General features: G+C 35.2%; 1 protein-coding gene and 1 long non-coding RNA gene across 8 annotated transcripts in view; one reads left to right on the top strand and one right to left on the bottom strand.

The window, feature by feature from the left end:
• LOC106621698 (protein qui-1) overlaps positions 1-21,561 on the top strand; it is a 111,258-nt gene that overhangs the window by 70,697 nt on the left and 19,000 nt on the right. For all 7 annotated transcript variants that reach the window (XR_011395888.1, XR_011395889.1, XM_036370115.2 and 4 more), the window contains 11 exons: positions 1,103-1,281; positions 1,509-1,653; positions 1,898-2,063; positions 12,219-13,137; positions 13,284-13,496; positions 13,768-13,985; positions 17,350-17,496; positions 17,630-17,930; positions 18,197-18,320; positions 18,552-18,663; positions 20,294-20,476. Coding sequence is in view for 5 of the 7 variants with exons in the window: in XM_036370115.2 (XP_036226008.2) it covers positions 1,103-1,281; positions 1,509-1,653; positions 1,898-2,063; positions 12,219-13,137; positions 13,284-13,496; positions 13,768-13,985; positions 17,350-17,496; positions 17,630-17,930; positions 18,197-18,320; positions 18,552-18,663; positions 20,294-20,476 (2,707 nt within the window). In the remaining 2 variants the exon portion in view is untranslated. The remainder of the gene's footprint in view (positions 1-1,102; positions 1,282-1,508; positions 1,654-1,897; positions 2,064-12,218; positions 13,138-13,283; positions 13,497-13,767; positions 13,986-17,349; positions 17,497-17,629; positions 17,931-18,196; positions 18,321-18,551; positions 18,664-20,293; positions 20,477-21,561) is intronic.
• LOC118682223 (uncharacterized) lies at positions 7,440-9,434 on the bottom strand. The gene is made up of 2 exons (XR_011395893.1): positions 9,203-9,434; positions 7,440-9,141 (listed from the first exon to the last, which is right to left on the bottom strand). It is a non-coding gene; the product is annotated as an uncharacterized lncRNA (long non-coding RNA).

Below are 21,561 nucleotides of genomic sequence, written 5' to 3' on the forward strand. Positions count from 1 at the left end.
GCAGCTATATACTATAGTTATCCGATCTGAACAATTTGTTCGTGCCAAATTTCGTGATGATATCTCGTAAATTAAATTGTGCTAAAATTCGTGAAGATATTTTGTCAATTAAAAAGTTTTCCATACAAGGACTTGATTCCGATAGATTAATTTGTATGACGGCTATAACCTGTACTAAATAATTTCAGATTTATATCTCAAAAAATTGGGGACTACTTCGCTCGAGATCCTAATTATTTATAAATACATTTTAGAATCTCCCACGCTTCCTTCTGGGTTTTACAAACTTCGTGATAAGCGTAATTTACCCTGTTCAGGGCATAATAGGGATTTAGGAATATTCGAGAAAAAATACCTTTCGTTGCTGCAAAACTACATTGGTGTGCTGGTAGACGCCAATGAAATTTACGCTTCCATAACTAATTATAATTTCGTTCGAAATTTATAGTAAATATTAACAAATACTTTTAAAAACAGGTGTTTTTATGCCAGGTATTTTTTCAATTATGTATCTTACCAAACCTGCTGACACTGGTTTTTTTAAGAAATTAGAGCTGATCAACACTATTCTGGAATTTGGAAAAGATTTCAAAACTAGAAAGGAATTAAATTATATACACCTCTTTCTTACTCTCTCTATCTCCCCCTCTCCCCTCTCCCTTCTCATACTCCCTCGATCTCCCTCTCTGTCAGAGAGAAAAGCTTCAAATTTTTCAAAGTACCTATTTTAAATACTCAAACGAACTCAAATGTTAAGAATTATTCAGAAAGTATCACCACTGAAAACTGCTAAGAACTCATTTTCTCAATACCCAAGCCTTACAAGCATTACATCAATATGACACCATTACTGATGATTTATTCAAAATAATGAGGATCAGATATCGAGTAAATACTCAAAAATATTCATAAATAGAAAACTAAGTATCATCTGGATCATTACTATGTCTAGTAGTCTTATAATTCACCAGAAATACTCTAGGAGAACATAAAAATTAAACTAAAGTTTCTGCTCTCTATTTCCCAATATATTTACTTGGTTCTTTAAAAAAAAAGTAATCACTTTGGTCTAAACAGTACTACATTATTATGCTCCCCACAGTTCAATGTTACTTGAAAAATGGCATCCGGAGTATTTGCAGCTGCGTGACGCTATTGAGCGCTCCTTGCGAAGCATTAAACAGAATGCAAACAGCAGTAAAACACAGCCGGACGACTTCACCAAGCGTGTGCAAAAACTAAGGGAAACTCAACTGGAAAAGGAAGTGCAAAGAGCACTGGGTAAGTGTGGAAAATGGCAAAGGAAATTCTTTACATAAAAATTAATGAAGTGGAGTTGAAAAAAAATAGTATAGGGAGTATACAATGCCATAAGGTATTTATTTATGCTCTTATTTATACTATTTTATGAGCTGCTTAGAAGACCAACACTACTTATTTTTTTGAGTGAAAAAGTGTAAAATATTTGCAAAAATACTGAATTTCATTAATTTCTGTTACCACGACAGAGCTTTCGAACGACAAAATTTTGGCTGTGTTTCGTGAATGGTCTTCGCAAATGAATACCAAAAATGCGGAGGCAGGCGAACGATTAAGGAAAATGAAAGATGAGCTCACTATGAATCTGTCCTCCGATAATTATACCACATTAGTGTAAGTAAAAAAAATTAATTAAATAAAAAAATTTAATATTAACATTTTTACTAAAAATATTTTCTACTTAAAATCTCATAACATAATAAAAAATATGAATGAAACTAAATTAAATTTAAAATTATTCATGCTTTCACTGTGCCTTATATAACTATATTCTTTATACGAGTACATCAATAAATACTCTCACTCAAATCACAAATCAAACTAAAGCCACTCAAACTTTTCTCTCGTCTCTCACCAGTGTCGCTGGCAAATCGAATGAGGGCACAATCGATCCTGACAATGAGGATCATGAAACATATTTGAGCAAATTTAAAAACAAAGTATTTGACAAACTACGCTTTCTCATCGAAGAGCATATAACAAACGATCCTGATGTCATCAAGGGAAGAAGAAAGACTGTGCAGGTGAGGAATTAGTCACATAAAATTAAGTATAACTTACGTTAGTCGTTAAAACTGTATTAAAAATGTAATGGAGTGAGTACTGGCATTTTAAAATGGCATACATACTACAACCAATACAACAAAAAATTTGTACAGTTTATTACCAAAGCTTCGCGTGGACATTTCAAGTTGTCGTACGGTCGGTCGGTTGTTGCCTCTCCTTCATTAAAGTAATTGCGTGCCACAATGAAGGCAACAAAAACAACGAGTGCACATTTTTATAAACTCTTGTAGTAATAAATAATTCTTATGAAAGCAGACGACCAACTCCACGTCAAACGAGTAGCGACATTTAGACCAACTCTTTTTAGTACCTTGAACAGCGTAGATTAAGTTTGCAAAGAAGACTTTGGAGACCCTATAAAATATATATATAAATGATTAGCATGACAAGCTAAGTCGCTTTAGTCATATTCGTCTGTCATTCCTTCTGTCCGTTTGTATGAACACGAACTAGTCCCTCAATTTTTGAGATAATTTGAGAACGAACGAATTTTGCACACTTTCTTTTCTCACACCGATATTGGACTACTAAAGGTGCCATATAAACTAAACAATCAGAATTGAATTATTGTATGGAAAACCAATCCTTTTATACCTTTTTATACTTCAAGAATTGCACCTGTGAAGGGTATTATAGCTTTGGTGTAGCCAAAGTTAACTTTTTTTGTTGTTTTTGCGCTGCTAACGAGTTTGAGCAATTTAAAAGTTTGGTGTAGGCTCGTCACCAATTTTGAACTTCTACTGATTTTCGACTCATATACTCACGCATTCACCGTGTGATCCAATAATTTTGTTAGTAATTACTCGGATGGTCTGTCGGAAATTTGATGGATGTGTGCCATTGCGAGCGATACTTATTAAAAAGATTTAAAAGTCTGGAAAATAGCTTGGCAGAATTTAGTAGACAACTCACGACTAATTGCCTACTAAGGTATTAATATACTTTGTAGGAGGAAGGTTGATAGAAGGGGTGCCTTAAATCCTTAAACAATTGCTTAAATCCCTCAATGTATGTATTTGTGTAATACAACTTAACTAAATGAAGCGGTAAAAAAAAATACGTAAAAGTAAATCATATTATTATTGTCACATTAACTCTTAAAAACTCTTAGTTTTAGTTAAACTGAAATTCTCTCGTCCTAACCTCAATTTAATTTTGCTAAAACCAAACAACAAAAAGAACCGATAAGTAAAAGACTCTCTTAAACTCATAAATCTGTAAATTATGAAGTAGGATAATTTCCCTACTGTGTTCTAGAGATATACTTATATACTAACGTGTAAAATTAAATTGTAAAGTTGTGGGAACTCCTTTCAGTATTTCAAATTGCCAACACGTGTTGGTAAAAAATTCATACAAGCTAATTTTGTTAATAGCTTTTAATTAACTGATTTTTCTAACTTTTAAATTTGTTGGTGCCTGCATGAGTGTCATAATTATGTGTCAGAAATTTGAAGTGACTTTAATTGGCGAATCCAGCGCATCGAGCGTCAAAAACGTGCGAAGAAGGTTAAACTTCCTACCTAAATAGAATATTTATAGTTAAGGCCGAAAAGTTGGATGTTGTATAAAGTTAAAATATTTTATTGCGCACAGAGTTTAGCATACAAAAATATTTTCTTTAGCTCATGGCACTAAACTCCGAGTTTCATAAACTTAAAACCTTAAACTTAAGTCTTTTTACATTTGCTACATTTTATTGTTAAATTTAGTCGCAATTCATACATAAAAATGTAAAATTAAACTGAAAATTTCTTAACACAAATCCTTAAACTAAAGGTTTTTAACACTTGCTACATTATATTGTTAAAACTTATTTTCCTCAATATAGTAAACTCGCCTTAATTACCACTTTTCTGTTTGTGTCGATACAAAAAGTGTTGAGAGCATAGTCATAATTCATACATAAAAATGTGAAATTAAACTCAGAGTTTAACTAAGGCTAAACTTTAAACTTAAGTTTTCTTACATTTGATTGTTTAAACGCCTAAGTAAAGCTTATTCAATTGTTTGACAAACTTTAGCAAACCTAAATCTGACAAGCAGACAAATTAAATTTGGAAGACTTCATAAAAACTGTCACTCACGTCACTTTTAATTACCCTGTTTGCTGCAAAATGGTGGTCTTAAAACTTGTAAAGTTTTTACGCACAGTGAGCCTTTTTGAATGCTACTGACGGCGTGTGAGATTTGCGTCAATTTATTTTTAAATTCCAAGCGCATGCAGTTTTTCAATTAAAAGTTAACAGACAGGTATACAAGGAATATGAATTTCAACATTTTTCCATTCATCAACTTTACCGTAAGCATGCCTTTGTACGCGGTTAAACAAAGCGCATAAACCTTAGGCCAAACTGACAAAGGCAAAGAGAGCGAGAGAAAGAGAATACAAAATATATAAAAAAGTGAAAAATTCTATATGGTATATATCATTATTTTTTATTTTGCTGCGCTTACAGATTTTCAAGCTTATGTCCAATTTTTAATTTTTTATATTCCACGTTTTTTCGCCCAACTGCTTTAGCCATAATTTTATGGACAAAAAAGGCAGGGAAAAAACGCAAACGTAAAACTGCCGTTTATTGTACGAATTTTCACGCAAGCAATGTGTTGTTGTTGCACAAGCGCCTGCTAACGTTTTTATTTTATTTTATTTGTACGTGTGTAAAAAACTTTGAAACGCTAGCAATAAACGGGCTGAAACAAAGCCTTGCCTGCCTTAAATGTATTCGCTTGTCGTTGTTGTTGCTCTTGCTTGCTGAATTATCATACCCATATACCACTCTACTTTTGTTTTTGTTTGCCACAACCAACAACACCACGTAATGCTTGTTGCTGTGGCAAAACAATGGTTCATGCGTCCCACACACTCCCAACCCCTTTTCGATTTTGTTTTTTCGTTTCCCCTTTTTCATTCCTCGCCTGCAGTTATGTGTTTGTGGCGGCACGAAGGCATTATGGCCAACCAAAGGCACGGAAGTTGGAGGGGTGCAAACAAAAAACTAACCGAAAGGAAAAAGGAAAATTCAAACAAAAACAAAATGTTGGCATAATTTGTGGGTGCGAAATATTTTTATTTAGTTGTTGTTGTTGTGCGTTTTGTTTTTGTAGCCTTTCAAATATTACAAAAAATACAGACAATCAAATGGGACTGTGGCATACCTGGAAATCCATGCCAATTCTCGCTAAAGAAATAAAATGCCAGCAAATTGTGTTGTGTGCGGGACGGAAGGCGTTTAATTAATGATACCTTATTATAAGCCGCATGAAATTGCCTCTTCGACGTGCAAGTAGTCACGCCAGCCTGCGTAATTATTACATAAAATTCGCTATATTTATTGTGTCAATGTGGCTTATTGCCGCATATGTGGCAAGTAATAAATTGTACCCGCTTGACGAGGCCAAAATTAGTTACGGCAATCTGTCAAGGTATATGCATATATGTATATGTATTTTGTGAAAATATCTCGTCGAATATAAAAGTGTTTCCCATGAAGACTTGATTTGGATCGATCAGTTTGTATGGCAGCTATATAATATAGTGGTCCGATTCAGACAATGTGTTCTGAGATTTTAGCCTTGGCTTGGGCAATAATCCATGCAAAATTTTGTGAAGATATCTTGTCAAATAAAAAAGTTTTTCATACAAGAACTTGATTTTGATCTGACAGTTTGTTTGGCGGCTGTATGCTGCAGTGGTTCGATATCAGCGGTTCCGACAAATGAGCCGTTTCTCGGTGAGAAAAGTACATATGCAAAACTCAAACTTTTGTGATAAAATATCTTTTGGGGCTCGGATGTCTCTTGGAAATATGATTTACATACAAATTACCAAATTATGAGTTAGTTTAAGTAACAATACGACTCATGTATAATGATATTATCACAGTTCGGAAGCTCAAGAAGTAGCCGGCATATACGCTCAATGTGCGGCATAGAACTTAAAAGAAGTCCCATTCTTCCAAAGCAAAGCAGCTGCCAATTTCTGCCTCTACTGTGGTTATATACCTGTATTCATTCTATATATTAATATTGTTAATGACTTTTCCAATAAATTTCAACTTCCCTAAAGGGTTGACATCCACGAATTGTGATAAGTCACACTAAACTTCGTTGAAAATTCCCGCAAATAAATAAATAATTTATTTTTAATAATAACAAATTTGTTTTTGTTAGTTGTGGTGTTATGCTATTAATGATATATGGGCATTTGTTGTGAAAGCAGCAGCTGCTCCAGTAATTAAGAGCTTCCGCCAAAAACTTTAGCGCAAAAATCAAGATATTCATGGTGGAAAAAAACGCAGACAGGCAAAGCCGACAACGCGCAGCTGCTACAAGAGCACACAGCCAAAAAGGATAATTTCTTAACAGCTGCTAACGAGCAACCAAAAGGATTCGCCGCAAACTGTTTCAAGAATTTTAACAAAATGTTCGAAAGAAAGTACACACGTAAACACACTCATACAAAATTGGATGTGCACAAATTTGTTTATGGATTAAAATATAATGAGAAATTAATTAAAGGCAAACAAAACAATGGCGTAATGAGTTCATTTTTGTAAAATTTTGGTTTAATATTGTTGGTCACTCTGTTAAGCACGATCATTTAATCGTACACCTCTGATGATGAGTTCGTAAGCTTTGCTTCTACAGTTTTCGTGCACATTTTAGACGCTTTAGGCGGCGAGAGTTTTTGAAAAGCCTTTTTAAATTCTCGTTCTTCGATCTTAGGAACACGCATTTATCTACAGTATTTATTTTTGGTCTATACTAGGAACACAAACCAGAAAACTGTTACCAAGGATGACATTTTTTAAAAACAAATTAAAATTTTGGCAAGCATATCGTGCTAAATAAAAATTAAGGAACAAATCTAGTGGGAAATTAAAAAAGAATTTTTTTTCAGATTTCGATACGCTATACCATTCAAAATAACATTATAAAATAATTTTAAATCAATATTTTAAATAGTTTTTGAATTACAAGTTTCTAAATTATAACCGCTTAGCTCAATCAGCTCCATCTATTTGTTTTTAAACGCATTTTACTCGAAAAGTTTTCGAATTTGCTTAAGGGATTACTTGGAGACAAATGAACCGATCACTATCAAATTTTTCTGCATTTCTATATATAGTTCTTCATACAATTATGGCGGTCTAAAAATGACCAATATTTTGGGTAAAATTCAACTTTTAATGACGCCGCTATTTTGTCAATCTTCCATCTTATTTCCCTAAAAATCAACTCATTCTACGTATGATCCTTAGGCTTGGTTCTATTGCTCCTTTAAACAACTCGCTGAATATTATAATTGAAATAGCATGAACTCAGTATATAGTTTCTTACAATTGGTAGGTTTATTAATCTGTTAGCCTCACACGTTGTACTCAATTTCTCGAGACACGATTTCAATGTCAGCAATACAAAATGTCCCTCATATGCCCCAACAAACCAACCACACATTATATGTACAAATATGCAGATTTCCATAGAAATCGCATTGACATACAAACATGCGAGTATTTGCATAAAGTGCATAATGCCAGGAGAGAACTTTCATTATTTTAATTAACAAAACTACACGTAGCTAATTTAAATAAACACATTGATGTGCTCAACACTTAAATAATTATGTACACAACACCAAGTTGATTACTGGAGCAAAATACAATGTGAAAGAGCAAATGCACTTGTATTTAAAATTTGTCAATATTTATTTAAATGCTAACACATGTATATTGTATATTAATGCACTTGTACATGCATTAGTATGCTTTGTCTCATTGGAAATATAAGCAAAACTGCTCAGATCTTGTGTTGAAAGTTGTTGCCTTGCAAGACATCGAAAATTGTGTAGGCGATTTGCATTAAATGGAGATAGGAAGAAATAATGTAGTATTGTGCATTAATTAACTAAACCACAAAAGATTTAAATGATTAAACTTAATTGAAAAAGATGTCTACTGAAAGGATTTCGTGATTTCAGTTTCTAGTTAAACGAGAACCTCTCAAGAGATACGTGTAAGGGAATTTACTGTTACAATTCTTCATAGCTTACTTAAGGGGTTACATGAATTTCGTTGAGCAAAAAATGCCCTATTTTCAAAATTTTTTTTTTCATCTTAAAAATTAAATACTTTATTTAAATTTTATTATTCCGAAGATACATATTTAGTAAAAATTTCGTGAAATTTACAAAGAAAAATAATCAAAACTCGGTCATTACGACGTCATTTCCGGCAGTCCCTCGGAAAAAAAGTGCTTCCGCATTGACAGCAGAATTTCTGACAGGATTATCAAGAATAAAAAGAAAAATATACGTGTTTGAACTAAGACCATTAACAAGGTACGGAGATGGAGAAAAACGAAATAAAGTGAAAATTGTATTTTGACATTTGACGTTTTTACAAAAACATGCAAATTTTGGTGAAAATTTCTCGACGTTTTTTGTTTTTTAAATAATTGTATTTGAACACACAAAATTCCTACGCGGCAAGACTTTGTAAATTATATCTCAAAGACATGTGTAAAATTCCATTAAGATCGGTTGCGTAGTTCGTGAGAAATCTTGACTTTGAAAAACAGTTTCGAGAGAAAGGCACTCAAAGTTTAAAGTGACTACATAGCTGACCTCGAGCGCACAACTTTTAAAAGCTGTATCACCAAAACTATTACTGGTATCAAGGAGACCATACAAATCATATACATATAAATGATCCCCGTGACGAGCTGAATCGATTTAGCCATGTGCGTCTGTCCATCTGTATAAACGCGACTAGTCTCTCAATTTTTGAGATATCGATCTGAAGTTTTGCACACTTCCTTTTCTGCTCAAGGAGATGCTAATTTGTCGGAACCGCTGACATTAGAACACTATAGCATATTGCTACCATACAAACTGGCCGTTGAAAATCGGGTTCTTGTATATAAAACATATTTATCTTTACAAATTTTGGCTCATTGTCCAATGCAACGTTGTAAACTCCAAAGACGATGTTCATATCGCAATACCATGGCATATAGTTTTCATATAAACTGAAAGATCAAAACTATAATAAAGATATTTTTATACCATTTTAAGCTACAAAATATCCACCTGTGAACGGTATTATACCTTCGGTACAGCCAAAGTTAACGTGTTGTCTTGTTTTTTTGTTATTCTACTTTATTTTAAATTGTTGCACAAAACTTTCTAAAGTTGATTTGCGGCGGTGAAAACTGCATTTAATTTAATTATTTGTGCACCTTACTCTTCTTTTCAGCTTTCTTTCGCTACACCTGCTTGTTTGACATGCATTCCCACAAGCCTACATGAGAAATGACTACTCGTAAATGTCGCAACTTTTTAACCGCATTTTAACAAGTGCAACAAATTTTCACACTTGTTCCACCTTTTTATGAGTCAAGCAGCGTTTCACATTGTTGGCGTCGCTTTTGTTGTAGCAAAAATGCATTTTTAATGTTACACTTAACCAAGACAAAAAAAAACATGCGAATAAGCGAGGTGAAAGGGTTAGAGGGTTAGACAAACACACTAGATACACAAACGTACATACAAATACAACATTTTACCGTTTTATTTAATTTTGCTTTTAATTTTGTGTTTTTACAACTTTGACGTCTGTCATTGCTGTCAGGGCTAAGCAGTAAACGTCAACTGCTTTAACATATTCATTACTTAAGAATGCACTTAAAAATGCATGAAAATTTAGCGTTTTTCGCTTTTCAACTATTTTCACCTTCTACTTCTTTCATTGCTTTTGTCTTTCGTAATATTTCACCAGAATACGCTGTCGCACGTTGCATTTCAAACGATTTGCCGTTGCACGCCATTGATGTTGCCATTGCAACATTGAAAAGGGCATTTCACTGCACGCTGCAACGCATTATGCAAATACATGTTTATGCCTCATTTTGCTTAGCCACACTGCCACACTGGCTGAAGGACAACATGCAAAGCAGCTAAAAATAAAAATTTATTTTTCCACATATATTTGCACATAAATGGCCCTTCAATTCTGAATCGCTGGTGTTCTTACTTTATGCCACCAATTCGCGCTTGCAACGTTCACTTTCAACAAGGACAGCGCAGCAAATAAAAGTCCCTTTTGCACCTCTGCGTAACCTGTTTACGTGGCGAGTAGGTATGTATGTAATTTGTGTGTGTATGTGTGCTTGTGCATGCTTAAAAAAGCGCTTGGAATACCCACTCGTTTAATGCAAACATCAAACTAAAGCCCTCAAATTGGCATGCCTTCACATTTTTTAGTGGTAGTCAAGCGTTTGCATCCGTTAGGTGGGCATAAGCACAAACAATAATGGACCAGTTTTAGTATCGCTATCATTTTAAGCGTTTTGGCGTGGCTGTCAACTTTTTTAAGCATTCTCCTGCTAATGGCCTTTTTATGTGAATGCAAATTCTTAAAAGCTCACAGACGCATAGCTTTTACAGCTTTTCGTCAGCAAAATTTCGGTTAAATGTCTGCGTGTTATAAGCAAAGCGTCAATTAAATAATGATAAACTTTTTATTTTAGTGGTGATTTGAGGTATCTCCTCTCATTTTACGAATAGTTGTTGTTGTAGTTGTTATACGCACCGATTATGCTATGCTTTCTATGGAAATGCCACGGTGTTATTGACGATAAATTGTAGACAGGACATAACCTGTTGGTAAGACCCTGTTTTGGCTTCCTGTTTAGGATAATTCACTATTTTGACCGCCCCTTCTGGCCTCACTCAACTTTGGTCTTACAGTCTTTTTAAATTTTTGTTCTATAATTACATGAGCGACTCTTACAGTTGCTTTGATTTAATCAATAATTTATATGTGATGGTTTTTTATGAGCTGAAAGGTACTGTGAAAGGCAGCAAACTAGTTCGTAAACTTTGAATCTGAAGAAGAAGATATCCAATAGCAATTATTACAGCATAAACAATAAGTTCAAAGTTGAAACTCTCCATCTGACCAGCAGAATTTTGCTTGAATATGCAATGCTCTCCATCAAAGAGAGCATTACTTAATTGCTTTACCACGCCTTCCAAAACATCCAAGTACAACACATTTGCCCCAGTTTTAACCCCTTTATTACAGTAGTGAAGAGATATAACGCTACCAATCATTACAGCTGCTGGGTGGTGACCAGGTTAAACCCTTGGAATAAAATTTTTTGTGTTTTTGGAATTTTTTCGTGGATTTAGTCGTTTTGTTAACTAAAAACTACTTTAACCGTGGACATTTTTGCATCTGTTAAAAGGATAACCGCCATGTACCAAGGAAGAATCCGCTTTCTTCTTTTGAGCCTAATTGTTGTACGTTGTCAGAAGATGACCAGTTCACGATGCATTGTAAACTTTGTAACATAATTTATGGCAAGACTAAGTAGTTTTTTTTTTGTTACGTTCCTTATAAGTCTTGTTAAGATTCTAAAAAAATTTCGCAATTCCAATTTAATTCCGTCAATTTTCACGTCTTTCTTCAAAACCATTCCCTCCAATCGAATATGACACCTTTAATCAAACTCATCATAAATTTACATGTATAACTTAAAGAAGTAGCTTTTAAAGGTATTTAACCTTGTCTCGTGCGCACCACACACATCTTCGCACCACACACACCCGGCAATACTTTCCCAATGCCATACTTTCAATATTTTCAATTTTCTTATTTCCTTGCATTCATGAACCGTTTCCTTGCTGAACGGTCTCGAAGCGGGGCGAAGGATGGTGGGTGGGCACGTGCAGCTTTAAGTCATGTGGGCAGCTCGTTTCCGACTCGTTGCCTGATTGTGCAATTTGCGGAATTAAGCGAAGGCAAAGTGTGCCAATAGCCTCGAGGGTATTCAGATGTGCAAAATTCATTTTTTTACATATTTTTTATTCATTAACAATGTAAAAACACGACAGGTAAGGTGTTGAGGAAAACGTATTGAGGGAAATTTTTCAAATTATATGGGTATGCTAGTGACTTCCGAGAAGCGTTTTTTATGAAAAAGTTTTAAATAAAAGTTAAGTAAAAAAATTTAGTACTTATAATCATTAGCGCTTAAGCAATTTCAATCAAAAAAGTTACTAGTCATTATTTCACGCGCTCCCTCTCTCTTTTTATTTCTAGGAAATTTTCCACGAACATGCCACACACTTACGCATCCTCCGCGAACATCACGATACCGCCGCGCTCGCTTCGAGCCGCGTACCCGGCCGTCTGCGTCAGAATCTTCTGGCCAATTTCCGCAATGGCAGTCGCCATGCGCCCTACTTCATCTACGGACCACACGGCAGTGGTAAGAGCGCGCTCATGGTCAACTTGTACCAGCAGTGCCGAGACTGGTTCAATTCAACGCGCGTTTATCGCGTTATGCGCTTCGCTGCCGCTTCACCACGTTCCGCTTACAATCTGGAATTGTTGCGCGTTATTTGCCAACAAATCTCCATTATTTATGATATACCAGAGGGTTATCTGCCCAAGGATGCCTCCTTCGATCCGGTGTATATTAACAGCTGGTTCCAAAATTTGCTGCGTCGCATTGAGGATATGAATAATGACATATTTTTCATATTCATCGATGACTTGCATTTATTGAATCCACTCGATTGTGACGTGGTCGCGGCATTATCCTGGTTGCCGACGTCTTTGCCGTGGAATGTGCAGCTTATTTGCTCCACAACTACGCCAATCGATCAATTACGCTTCACACCTATACAACGTGATCGCTTCAAGTCCGCGGAGTTTCTTTTCGATTTGTCAACGGAGGAGAATCGCACCGAGTTGCATAAGCCTCTGGCACTTGCGGCCGGTTTGGCGGATATTTCATTTACAGATTTCGTGGCGCACGAATTCGATCGTTTAGAGGCATGTTATGGCAGAAAATGCTTGGCACGCTTGGCCGGCTATATCACATGCTCGGAATTTGGCTTATCAGAAACAGAGTTGTTGGAGCTGTTGATGCCTACTGAGGATCCGGAAATGTTCGTGGATACGGAACGCGGCAATTTCAACTTTTCCACATTCAAGCAGATACATAATGATATGAGTAAGCATGCCATAAACTATAGAGAGAGATATTTTTTTATTGTTCGCTGCTCATATACGCCGGGCTGCCATATTCAATAAATACTATTTTTCTCATCTAAATCTATCTTTCGCTAAACCAAACAACATTCCTTGCGTCCATTTCAGAATTTCTACTGCGCGATAAAATAATGTCTGGTAAAGTGTTGCTGCAGTGGCGCCACAGTTACTGCGCCGAGCTCTCGAGAAAGCGCTATATGGACGCCCAGAGCACACGTGCCATGCACATAGCCATTGCCAATATATTCTTTCAGCAGGAGAATGAGGAGAACGACGCCAGCACAAGTGAGAATGCCTCAGGTGAAAGTGACAAACACTCAGGTGAATTGAAAATACAGTTATTTTACTTACATTACGAATGCAGACGTGTGTGATTACTTATACGCCATAGTGTGCCACAACTTTTATTTCCTAGTTAAGCAAATTATTTATGAGAAAACTGCAATGTACATGCATTGTCTATAAAAAGTATGAAATATTATTATTATTTTTTTTTTTTTGATATCTGCATAGAATTATTATTTTCCTTAGTACACATATAATACATTTACGCATATCCTTGGTTCTTATTTTTTCCATTTCTGCAATGCAGTTATCAGTCAAAAGGAGAAGGAGAGCATATCGGCATCCGAACGCAAATCATCATCACATCACAATGATGACACATCCACCTTTTATAATCCCATTGCCGCCGATGTCTCGTACAGTATGCGTCATGTGGAGGAGAGTTGGCATCATTTAATGCGCTCCGACGACATTGCGAAATTTAAACAAATTGCTGTTTGTAATTTCGACTTTCTTTTGGCAGCGGTAAGTTCAAACACATTACATACACTAGTTTTGATTGGTTTTATGAAAAAAATTTATTGCTTTGCGTATAAATGGAACTTCTTTCACATTATTATATATACTTAGTCTTGCCATAAAATCTATTACAAAGTTTACAATGCATGAAGTGAGGACAAATTCGCAGCAAAAATGGCTGTTATTTTATATTTTAATTTATAGCATTGTTTAGTCATATATAATATTCAGTTCAGTGTTTGCTTTCGCTTGAAGCATAAAACTGGTTCGCTAACGCATTCTCATAAGTCATCTGCAAGTCCTGATTTGAATCCATTAAACTATAGCTTGTGGTCAGAATTGGAAAACATGTCCTGTCAAATATCCCACAGAAATTTGGGGAGTTAAATAAATCTTTGTTCGATTTATATGTAATATTAAATTTCATAAAATGTCTGAAGAATAGACTTTCTTAAAGTTTGATAACACTTTCAGAATCCTTTAGAATATACACTTCATATTAAGAAAAGGTTGTGTCAAGAGTATAGACATACTTTTTTGTAGATTTCCTTAATTAAAATCAATAAAGTAGTGCAAAAACTAACAACCTCAAATCTGAGCTGACAAAAAAGTGATTAGGAATCTTGACTCAAAGTCCTAACAAAGCTTTAGGACCCTAAAGGATTTAAATGGAAGTAATAATGACTCCAGCTGCAGCCGTAATATATACGCTTATTTTTAACTAAATAATGCGTAATAGTGAACATTGGGGTAAAAGGACCGTTTATCAGATGATCTGCTACAGGACATTACTCATGTAACACGATAGCTTGTACTGATGATAAAATTTATTGATGAACTATTGAAACTCTCCGGATCTCTTATGGCAGCACTTTCGGGCTTTATTCCTCAAATTAATATGTCTGTAAATTAAAAGGGAATGACAAGTGTTATTCAAATATTACAGGATTTTCTATTTCTAACCCCTCCTAATTTCTAAAGCCTCCAAAGGCTTAAAATTTATTTTCACACTTTCTCATTTGAAAATAAAACACAACTTCGAGTAAAAACCCGGTACTTATAAGACTCAGTCTCGTCAAATGTAAATTTCTTTAAAATTGAAATCTTTAAGACTGCAAAACATTCATTTAAATTAGCATACACAATTTTAATTCTACACTTTAAAAAAAAAATACGAAAAGTTGAACATTTCTCAAATAAACCTTGAAATGTGCTTGTCCAGTTTTCTATTTACTGCGCTTACATTTCACATTTACTACAAAGAAGTGAAACCTTAATTTAATTACATAGGCAAACTTTGCATTTTTAATTAAAACTATTGCCAGCAAGCGCGCGCGCGCTTTAAATAAGCAACATTTCTACATCGCACAGCTGCGAGGCATATCAGCGCTCGTTCGCCGCTCCATATATAATTTAGTGAAATGCATGTTCTAAGGCTTTATCTAGGGTTTCCTCTACACGTTTTAGCGCGCCAATTGTAATGCCTGCCAGTCGTTCGGACTTTTGTAGAGTAAGCATGGCTCAGCGCTTATTCGCCGCCACCTACGACCCGCATTCATCAAACAACCTATAGTCCCGCCGTCTACTATTATCTTAACTTTGCTTTTCTGGCTGCATTATGCCGACTTTCTGCTTTCTGCTTTCTGGCATTGCTTTTGTGGCACGTTGCTGAAGCAACTGCCATTCGTGTTGTGTTTACTTAGTCTGTTGCACAGCGACGCCTGCCCTTCAGCCGCTGTTTGTGCAACCTAAATTGCAGCACGGAAATTAAGCTAACAAAAGCGTATACTCAACCTGTTTTGTTGTCATTCGAGTTGCAATTTTTACCATTACTTTTTAGTTTCTAATTTCAACAATTTTGTTTTTTTTTCTATGTTCCCCACTGCTATCTCAACTTCGTCGACTCTTAGGAAAACAATACAAGCATTCTCCTTTCGCTTGCAGTGGGCAAAAATTTTGAGATTGCCTCGCTTGCTCAGCGGCTCAAGTTGCCTGCGTTATTGTCCGTAGAAAAGCACAAGATTGCTTAAAAGAAAGGATGATATTTGCGTGTATGTGTGTGTGTAGTTGCTGCTGTAGGCGGCAAGTTTCACGAAATGTTTTTGTTGTGTATAAAATGTGTCTGATTCAATCTTTTAGCGCTGTTAAAATTATATTCTTGGATTTTCACTTAGTTTGCATAGTAATTGTATGCTGATGCAAATTGTGATTGCTGCCCTTTTTAGTCGAACAATGTTGCCACTTAATTGTTAATTGCAGTAATTGCTCTAAATTGAATGTATATTTGATTTAAACTACAAAGGTCTCTAAATTGCTTTGGAAGTTGTTCTTATTAAAAATGTAAGTTGTTCAAATAATATTCAAAAGAAGAATTCAGGAACTAAAAGCCATAGATTCGATTAAAATTATTTGCTCCTCTCCTCTTCTCCTTTACCAAGAGAACAAAAATTAATATAATAAAAGCCAAAGCTTAAAAAAGAACACAGAATTTCAATGTTCGAAGGTTTTCCTTCGATATACTGATCAGAAAAGATCTCGAGGTTCTGTAATTATATCGGTTTGTTAAGTGATGGCGTAGTTTGACTTTTAATCCGTTATTTTTATATTCTGAACATTTTCTTTCGATAATACAACAATTGCTTTCTTTCACCCACACTCGCTCATTTTACACTTAAATATATCGAAATTTGTGCTTAAAAAAGTATCTTAGAAGTTAACAGTGAACATGCTCTAGCTGAGTGAACGTACCAAAATTAGCTTGCACGATTTAAAAGTGGTGATTTTGGCTTGGAAGATGAAGAACATCCTAGGCGGCCAAAAAAAAGTTTGAAGATGAGGAAGCATTACTCGATGAAGATTGTTGGCAAATGTAAGAAGAGCTCGCAGAACTTTGGGAGCCACTCAAGCAACCGTTTCAAAATTTTCTAAAAGCTTTATTGGGGAACACTACTGACAACAACTCATCAAATTGAAACGCATGATTGCCGAAAAACACTCGAAATTCGCGACCAGACACGAAGCAATAATTTTCCTTCATGACAGCGCTCGGCTTCATGTGGCTTAAATGCTTAAAATTTGAAAAACAACGGCTGGAAGATTTTGCCTCACCGATCTTATAGCCTAAACCTTACCCATACTGACTACTCTTTTAAGAGAACTAAGTCTGAAACTTTCTGTATACGAAACATATAGTTACGTCTCCTAACTCTCAATTTACTATTGTACATAATTGATTAATATATAAAGAAGGCTGCTGGTAGAGATTATCTTTTTATTTAAATTTTTTATATTATCGAACATCGCTTTACTTTCTCGACATTGAGGAACATAATTTCGTACAAAAAAAAAGTTAAACATGTCTTCATTACAGGTTCAAACCGTCTCCATCAGCTATCTGCGTTGCCTCATCGAGCATGTGCGCTGCTATCTGCTGGATCGCGATATCGAGCTCATCTATTATACAATACGCAAGTCAAGCGACGTGCTCACACGTGATCCGATGCAGCTTGGCTCACAGGTAGGCTTTTTGCAACAAAAATACAAAATAAAATAGCCAGCTATATGCACACAAGTATAATATGTGGCACACATACACATACGAAATGCATTATTAAAATGGCATCCGCTTTATTTCGTCACTCCTGCGACAGCTCATCTCCTGGCTGCGGCCAATCAGCGAGCATGACGAGAACGACAACTCCCTGCTGAGCATAACGGTACGCTCGGCGACCGCCTGGTGCGACGGCTACACCGTACCACTACTGGTGCCACTAACCGGTTGGCTGCCGGCCACTTTGCCCTCACAGATACGCGTGATGACAGTGACCGGCACCGGACAGGTGCGTGACGTCTGCGTCTCGCCCACCAAGCAACATCTCATATTGGCAACCAAATCGGGCGACGTGCAACTGTGGCACATAATGAGCAACTCGTTGGAGCACATTTTTAAAGGTGAGCACAAATAACGGGTTTTAATTGCAGACAATGTATGTATGCGTGTGTGTATTTGCAACACTGTGCTGCATTTAATGACACGATACTCGTCTGTAAGGCACTTGTGCTGCTTCGGTTTTCTCATTTATTTCACCAAATTACTATGGCTATTATCATTTAATTGCCAGTGGCATTGATTTTCATGCAATTTTTCGGATTGTATACCCGTAACTGCATTTTCTTTGTTTCATTACTTTTATATCGTATTTTCTCCGCCGTTATAGGTCACACCGCCGCAGTCACGTGTCTGCTAGTTGCCCAACAATCCGATATCCTGCTGACTGGCTCCGAGGACAACACGGTGCTCGTGTGGAACGTGACGACGCGTGCGCTGAAGACCCATATTAAGTAAGTCCATTCGAGCCAACGCTCAATCCAATTGACCCGTGCATCAAACGAATACTTTTGTACAATGTCTTCATACAATTACGCTGAGATTTAATTGTATGAGTTGCGTAAGTGTGTGCCTGATGCATTGTTGTTGCTTTTTGATTCAATTACACTCCTCCTTTTCTACTCATTACTTGTTATTACTTTTTTTGTGTAATTCTTTTTCTTACTATTTTCTTCGTTCCGCAGATCTCATGGTGGCATTGTAACGTGTGTCGCAGCTGGCGTCAATAACACTTTGGCCATTAGTGGCAGTGAGGACTCGACGATTGCAATTTCAGATATACACAGCGGCAAACTGGTAAGTTCTGTAGAACGGCTAAGTACTATAGAATATCATCTAGCGTAATGAGATAAGAAATGTACTAAAAAAGTTACCAAAGCAATCCATTAATGAAAGGAATAGTAGGAAAAATGTGAAGCTACGCGAACGATTTTGCTTGAAATTTTGTGTTTCCAATGAAATCATGGCTTCAAAATGGTTGAAAATGTTGCAGAAGTGTACAGGTGTTTTCAAGGCTCGTACCAAAAATACCTAAATCTTGTGAGTAGAGTAGTAACCGAAAACAAAATACAAAAATTCACTAAAGGCACTAAAAGCTACCTTAGCCTAGGCTCATAACAAATGTACGGAAAATTGAGTTCAGCGTTGGCATGCTTGTATGTGCTCAAAAAGAGCCTATTTTGAAGGCGACAATAAAGATATGTTGTTTTCTATGTCAGTCTGGGTCAAATTTGATCAAATGGTATCTACCGAATCGCATTGGGAAATATTAAATATGGACTTAAAATGTTTTCATATTTTGATTTCATAATTAAAAATAAGAATATTTACTGGAATTATTAAATTACAGATTTTATCACATCCTTTTTTTAATAAAAATTATTATTTTTTTTTTTAATTAAAAGGTGTTTTTAAATGATTTATTTTAAAAATGTGTTAAAGCCGTAGACTTAACTTTTTTCAAAACTGCTTAAATTGTAAATTGTAATAAATGTTACTGTCCATTTAAATTTTATAATAATACTTCCTTCTGTTTAATATTGCAACATGTAGATAGCAAAGTGTTTGTCCATCAAACATAATGGTTCACAGCAAGTTGGCCTTCCGCTTTGACATCCGTCTCATGTCGTATACGTATAATATGCCATGCACATATTGCTACTTGCATCCGTTCGAGAATATTCCCAGTAGGAATTTTAACTTGAGACAATTAATTGCAATATAAGCTGATAGCAAAACCGAAATTGCAAGTTTAAAAAGGCTTTTATATATTTAAAATTTGATATTTTGAGATTTGAGGGAGAATCTTGACATTGAAGTTGATTATGATAACATTTAAAATTCAAGCATTGAACTAAAATTGCAGTTGCATACTACATAGTTCATGTGTACATCTCTAAAGGTGCTCTACTATAGGCTGAATTGATTATTTGACCAAAATTATGCAAAAAAATAGTTTCGAAATATAGCTATATGATTTTTATGCTTGATTTTCTATCATCTAGCAGCGATAAAATCTCTTCCTTGCATAATGCAACATGTTCCCAAGCCACATATGCTTATAGAAACGCATTTGCTTTAACAAATTTAAATATTTATAACTTGAGTATAACCGTGCCTGTCAAGCTATTTCCAAGCTAGCGTGTAATAAATTTTATTTGAACATTTATGACGTTCTACGAGTGGATAGCTTTAACTATATATGTCAGTTGCCTGCGCGAAGTTTTAAAAGCGATTTTAAATGGAAACAAAGACACACTTGAATTTTAGTAAATGCGCTTGGTGTTAAAATCACATATTTCTCTTTAAGATAACAACTTTGAAAATTATTTATAGTAAATGGAAATTACTGCGCATATCCAAACCACTCACAGATAGAATAATTTTTCATTAATACTTATAAGTATTTATTTATTCTCTTTTGTAGCTGCACAAAATCACACATCATCGCGCTGCTGTGACGAGCGTTAAGGTAAGCAATGCCTGCGATGTGTTGATTTCATCAAGTCGCGATAAAACAATTTGCTTATGGTCCTTGGATGATTATACGTTGCTGAACAGCATGCAGATGTGCAGTCCAGTACGACGAATTGACATCTCATGTGACTCGGTAAGTGCCGAAATATATAATTTCTGTTGCATTTAATTAAAATTGATATTTTGCGTATGTAATTGAAGAGAATTAAGTGCTGAAATAAGTATTCAAATGAAATGCACACATAAACGACACAAACGTATACATATGGTGGATGCGACATGTCGTATGCGCAACCTATCACTATGGTATTATATAATATGTAGATATGAGTGTAATGCCTTATTCATTTTGTTTGGTTATTTATTTGCTATTGCTTTAACCTTAACCTGTTGTGATTATAATCGTTGATCCCTCTGGCGCGACTCTCCGACACTTTCACGTTTTCCTATTATTAACTAGTTGACTTATACGCAACACCTATGGTTGTGATTTTTGTAAAACCTGATATTTTATGAAATTTTTGAATATTATTGTATGAACATTTTCATATATCCACTTTAATGCCATACGAACATTCCTCATATTTGGTATAAGTGTGGGTGCTAGGGTTTTACATGGATCGATTTCGTGCATTTTTGTTACTATATGACATATGTTTAGTGTATTTTAGTTAAAATTTATTATAGACATATGTGGTGTAAAATCAAACAGAAGAACTGGCATTTTTTAGACTGTATATGAAACTAGGTATAGACCGATTACAAGCAATTTTCTAAAAACAATTAAATTTTCAATAGTTGATTAAAGTTTTAATGTTGATTGTTGCAAAAAGTAGTATTCCTTGCATAATTTATCGAAATATACAATATTATATTATATTATTGAATATACAAAAAGCATTAACCACTATTCAAATATGTTAAAAAAAAGAAAAAAACGTGAACTTCAGTGTCACCGAATCTATAATACCCTGCACGAATAAAAAATGTATGGAACTTGATTTTAATCGATCAGTTTGTATAGCAGCTTTATGTTATAGTGGTCCAATCCACATAATTTCTTCGAAGATTGTAGCCTTGCTTTAGAAAAGTTTTGTAAAGATATCTTGTCAAACAAAAAAATGCTCCATACAAGGACTTGATTGTTATCGACCAGTGTGTATGGTAGCTATATGCTTGAGTGGTCCGATCTGAAAATTTGGTGAAGATATCTGCAAG

The sequence above is a fragment of the Bactrocera oleae genome, chromosome 4, assembly GCF_042242935.1.
Source record: "Bactrocera oleae isolate idBacOlea1 chromosome 4, idBacOlea1, whole genome shotgun sequence".
Taxonomy (NCBI): domain Eukaryota; kingdom Metazoa; phylum Arthropoda; class Insecta; order Diptera; family Tephritidae; genus Bactrocera; species Bactrocera oleae.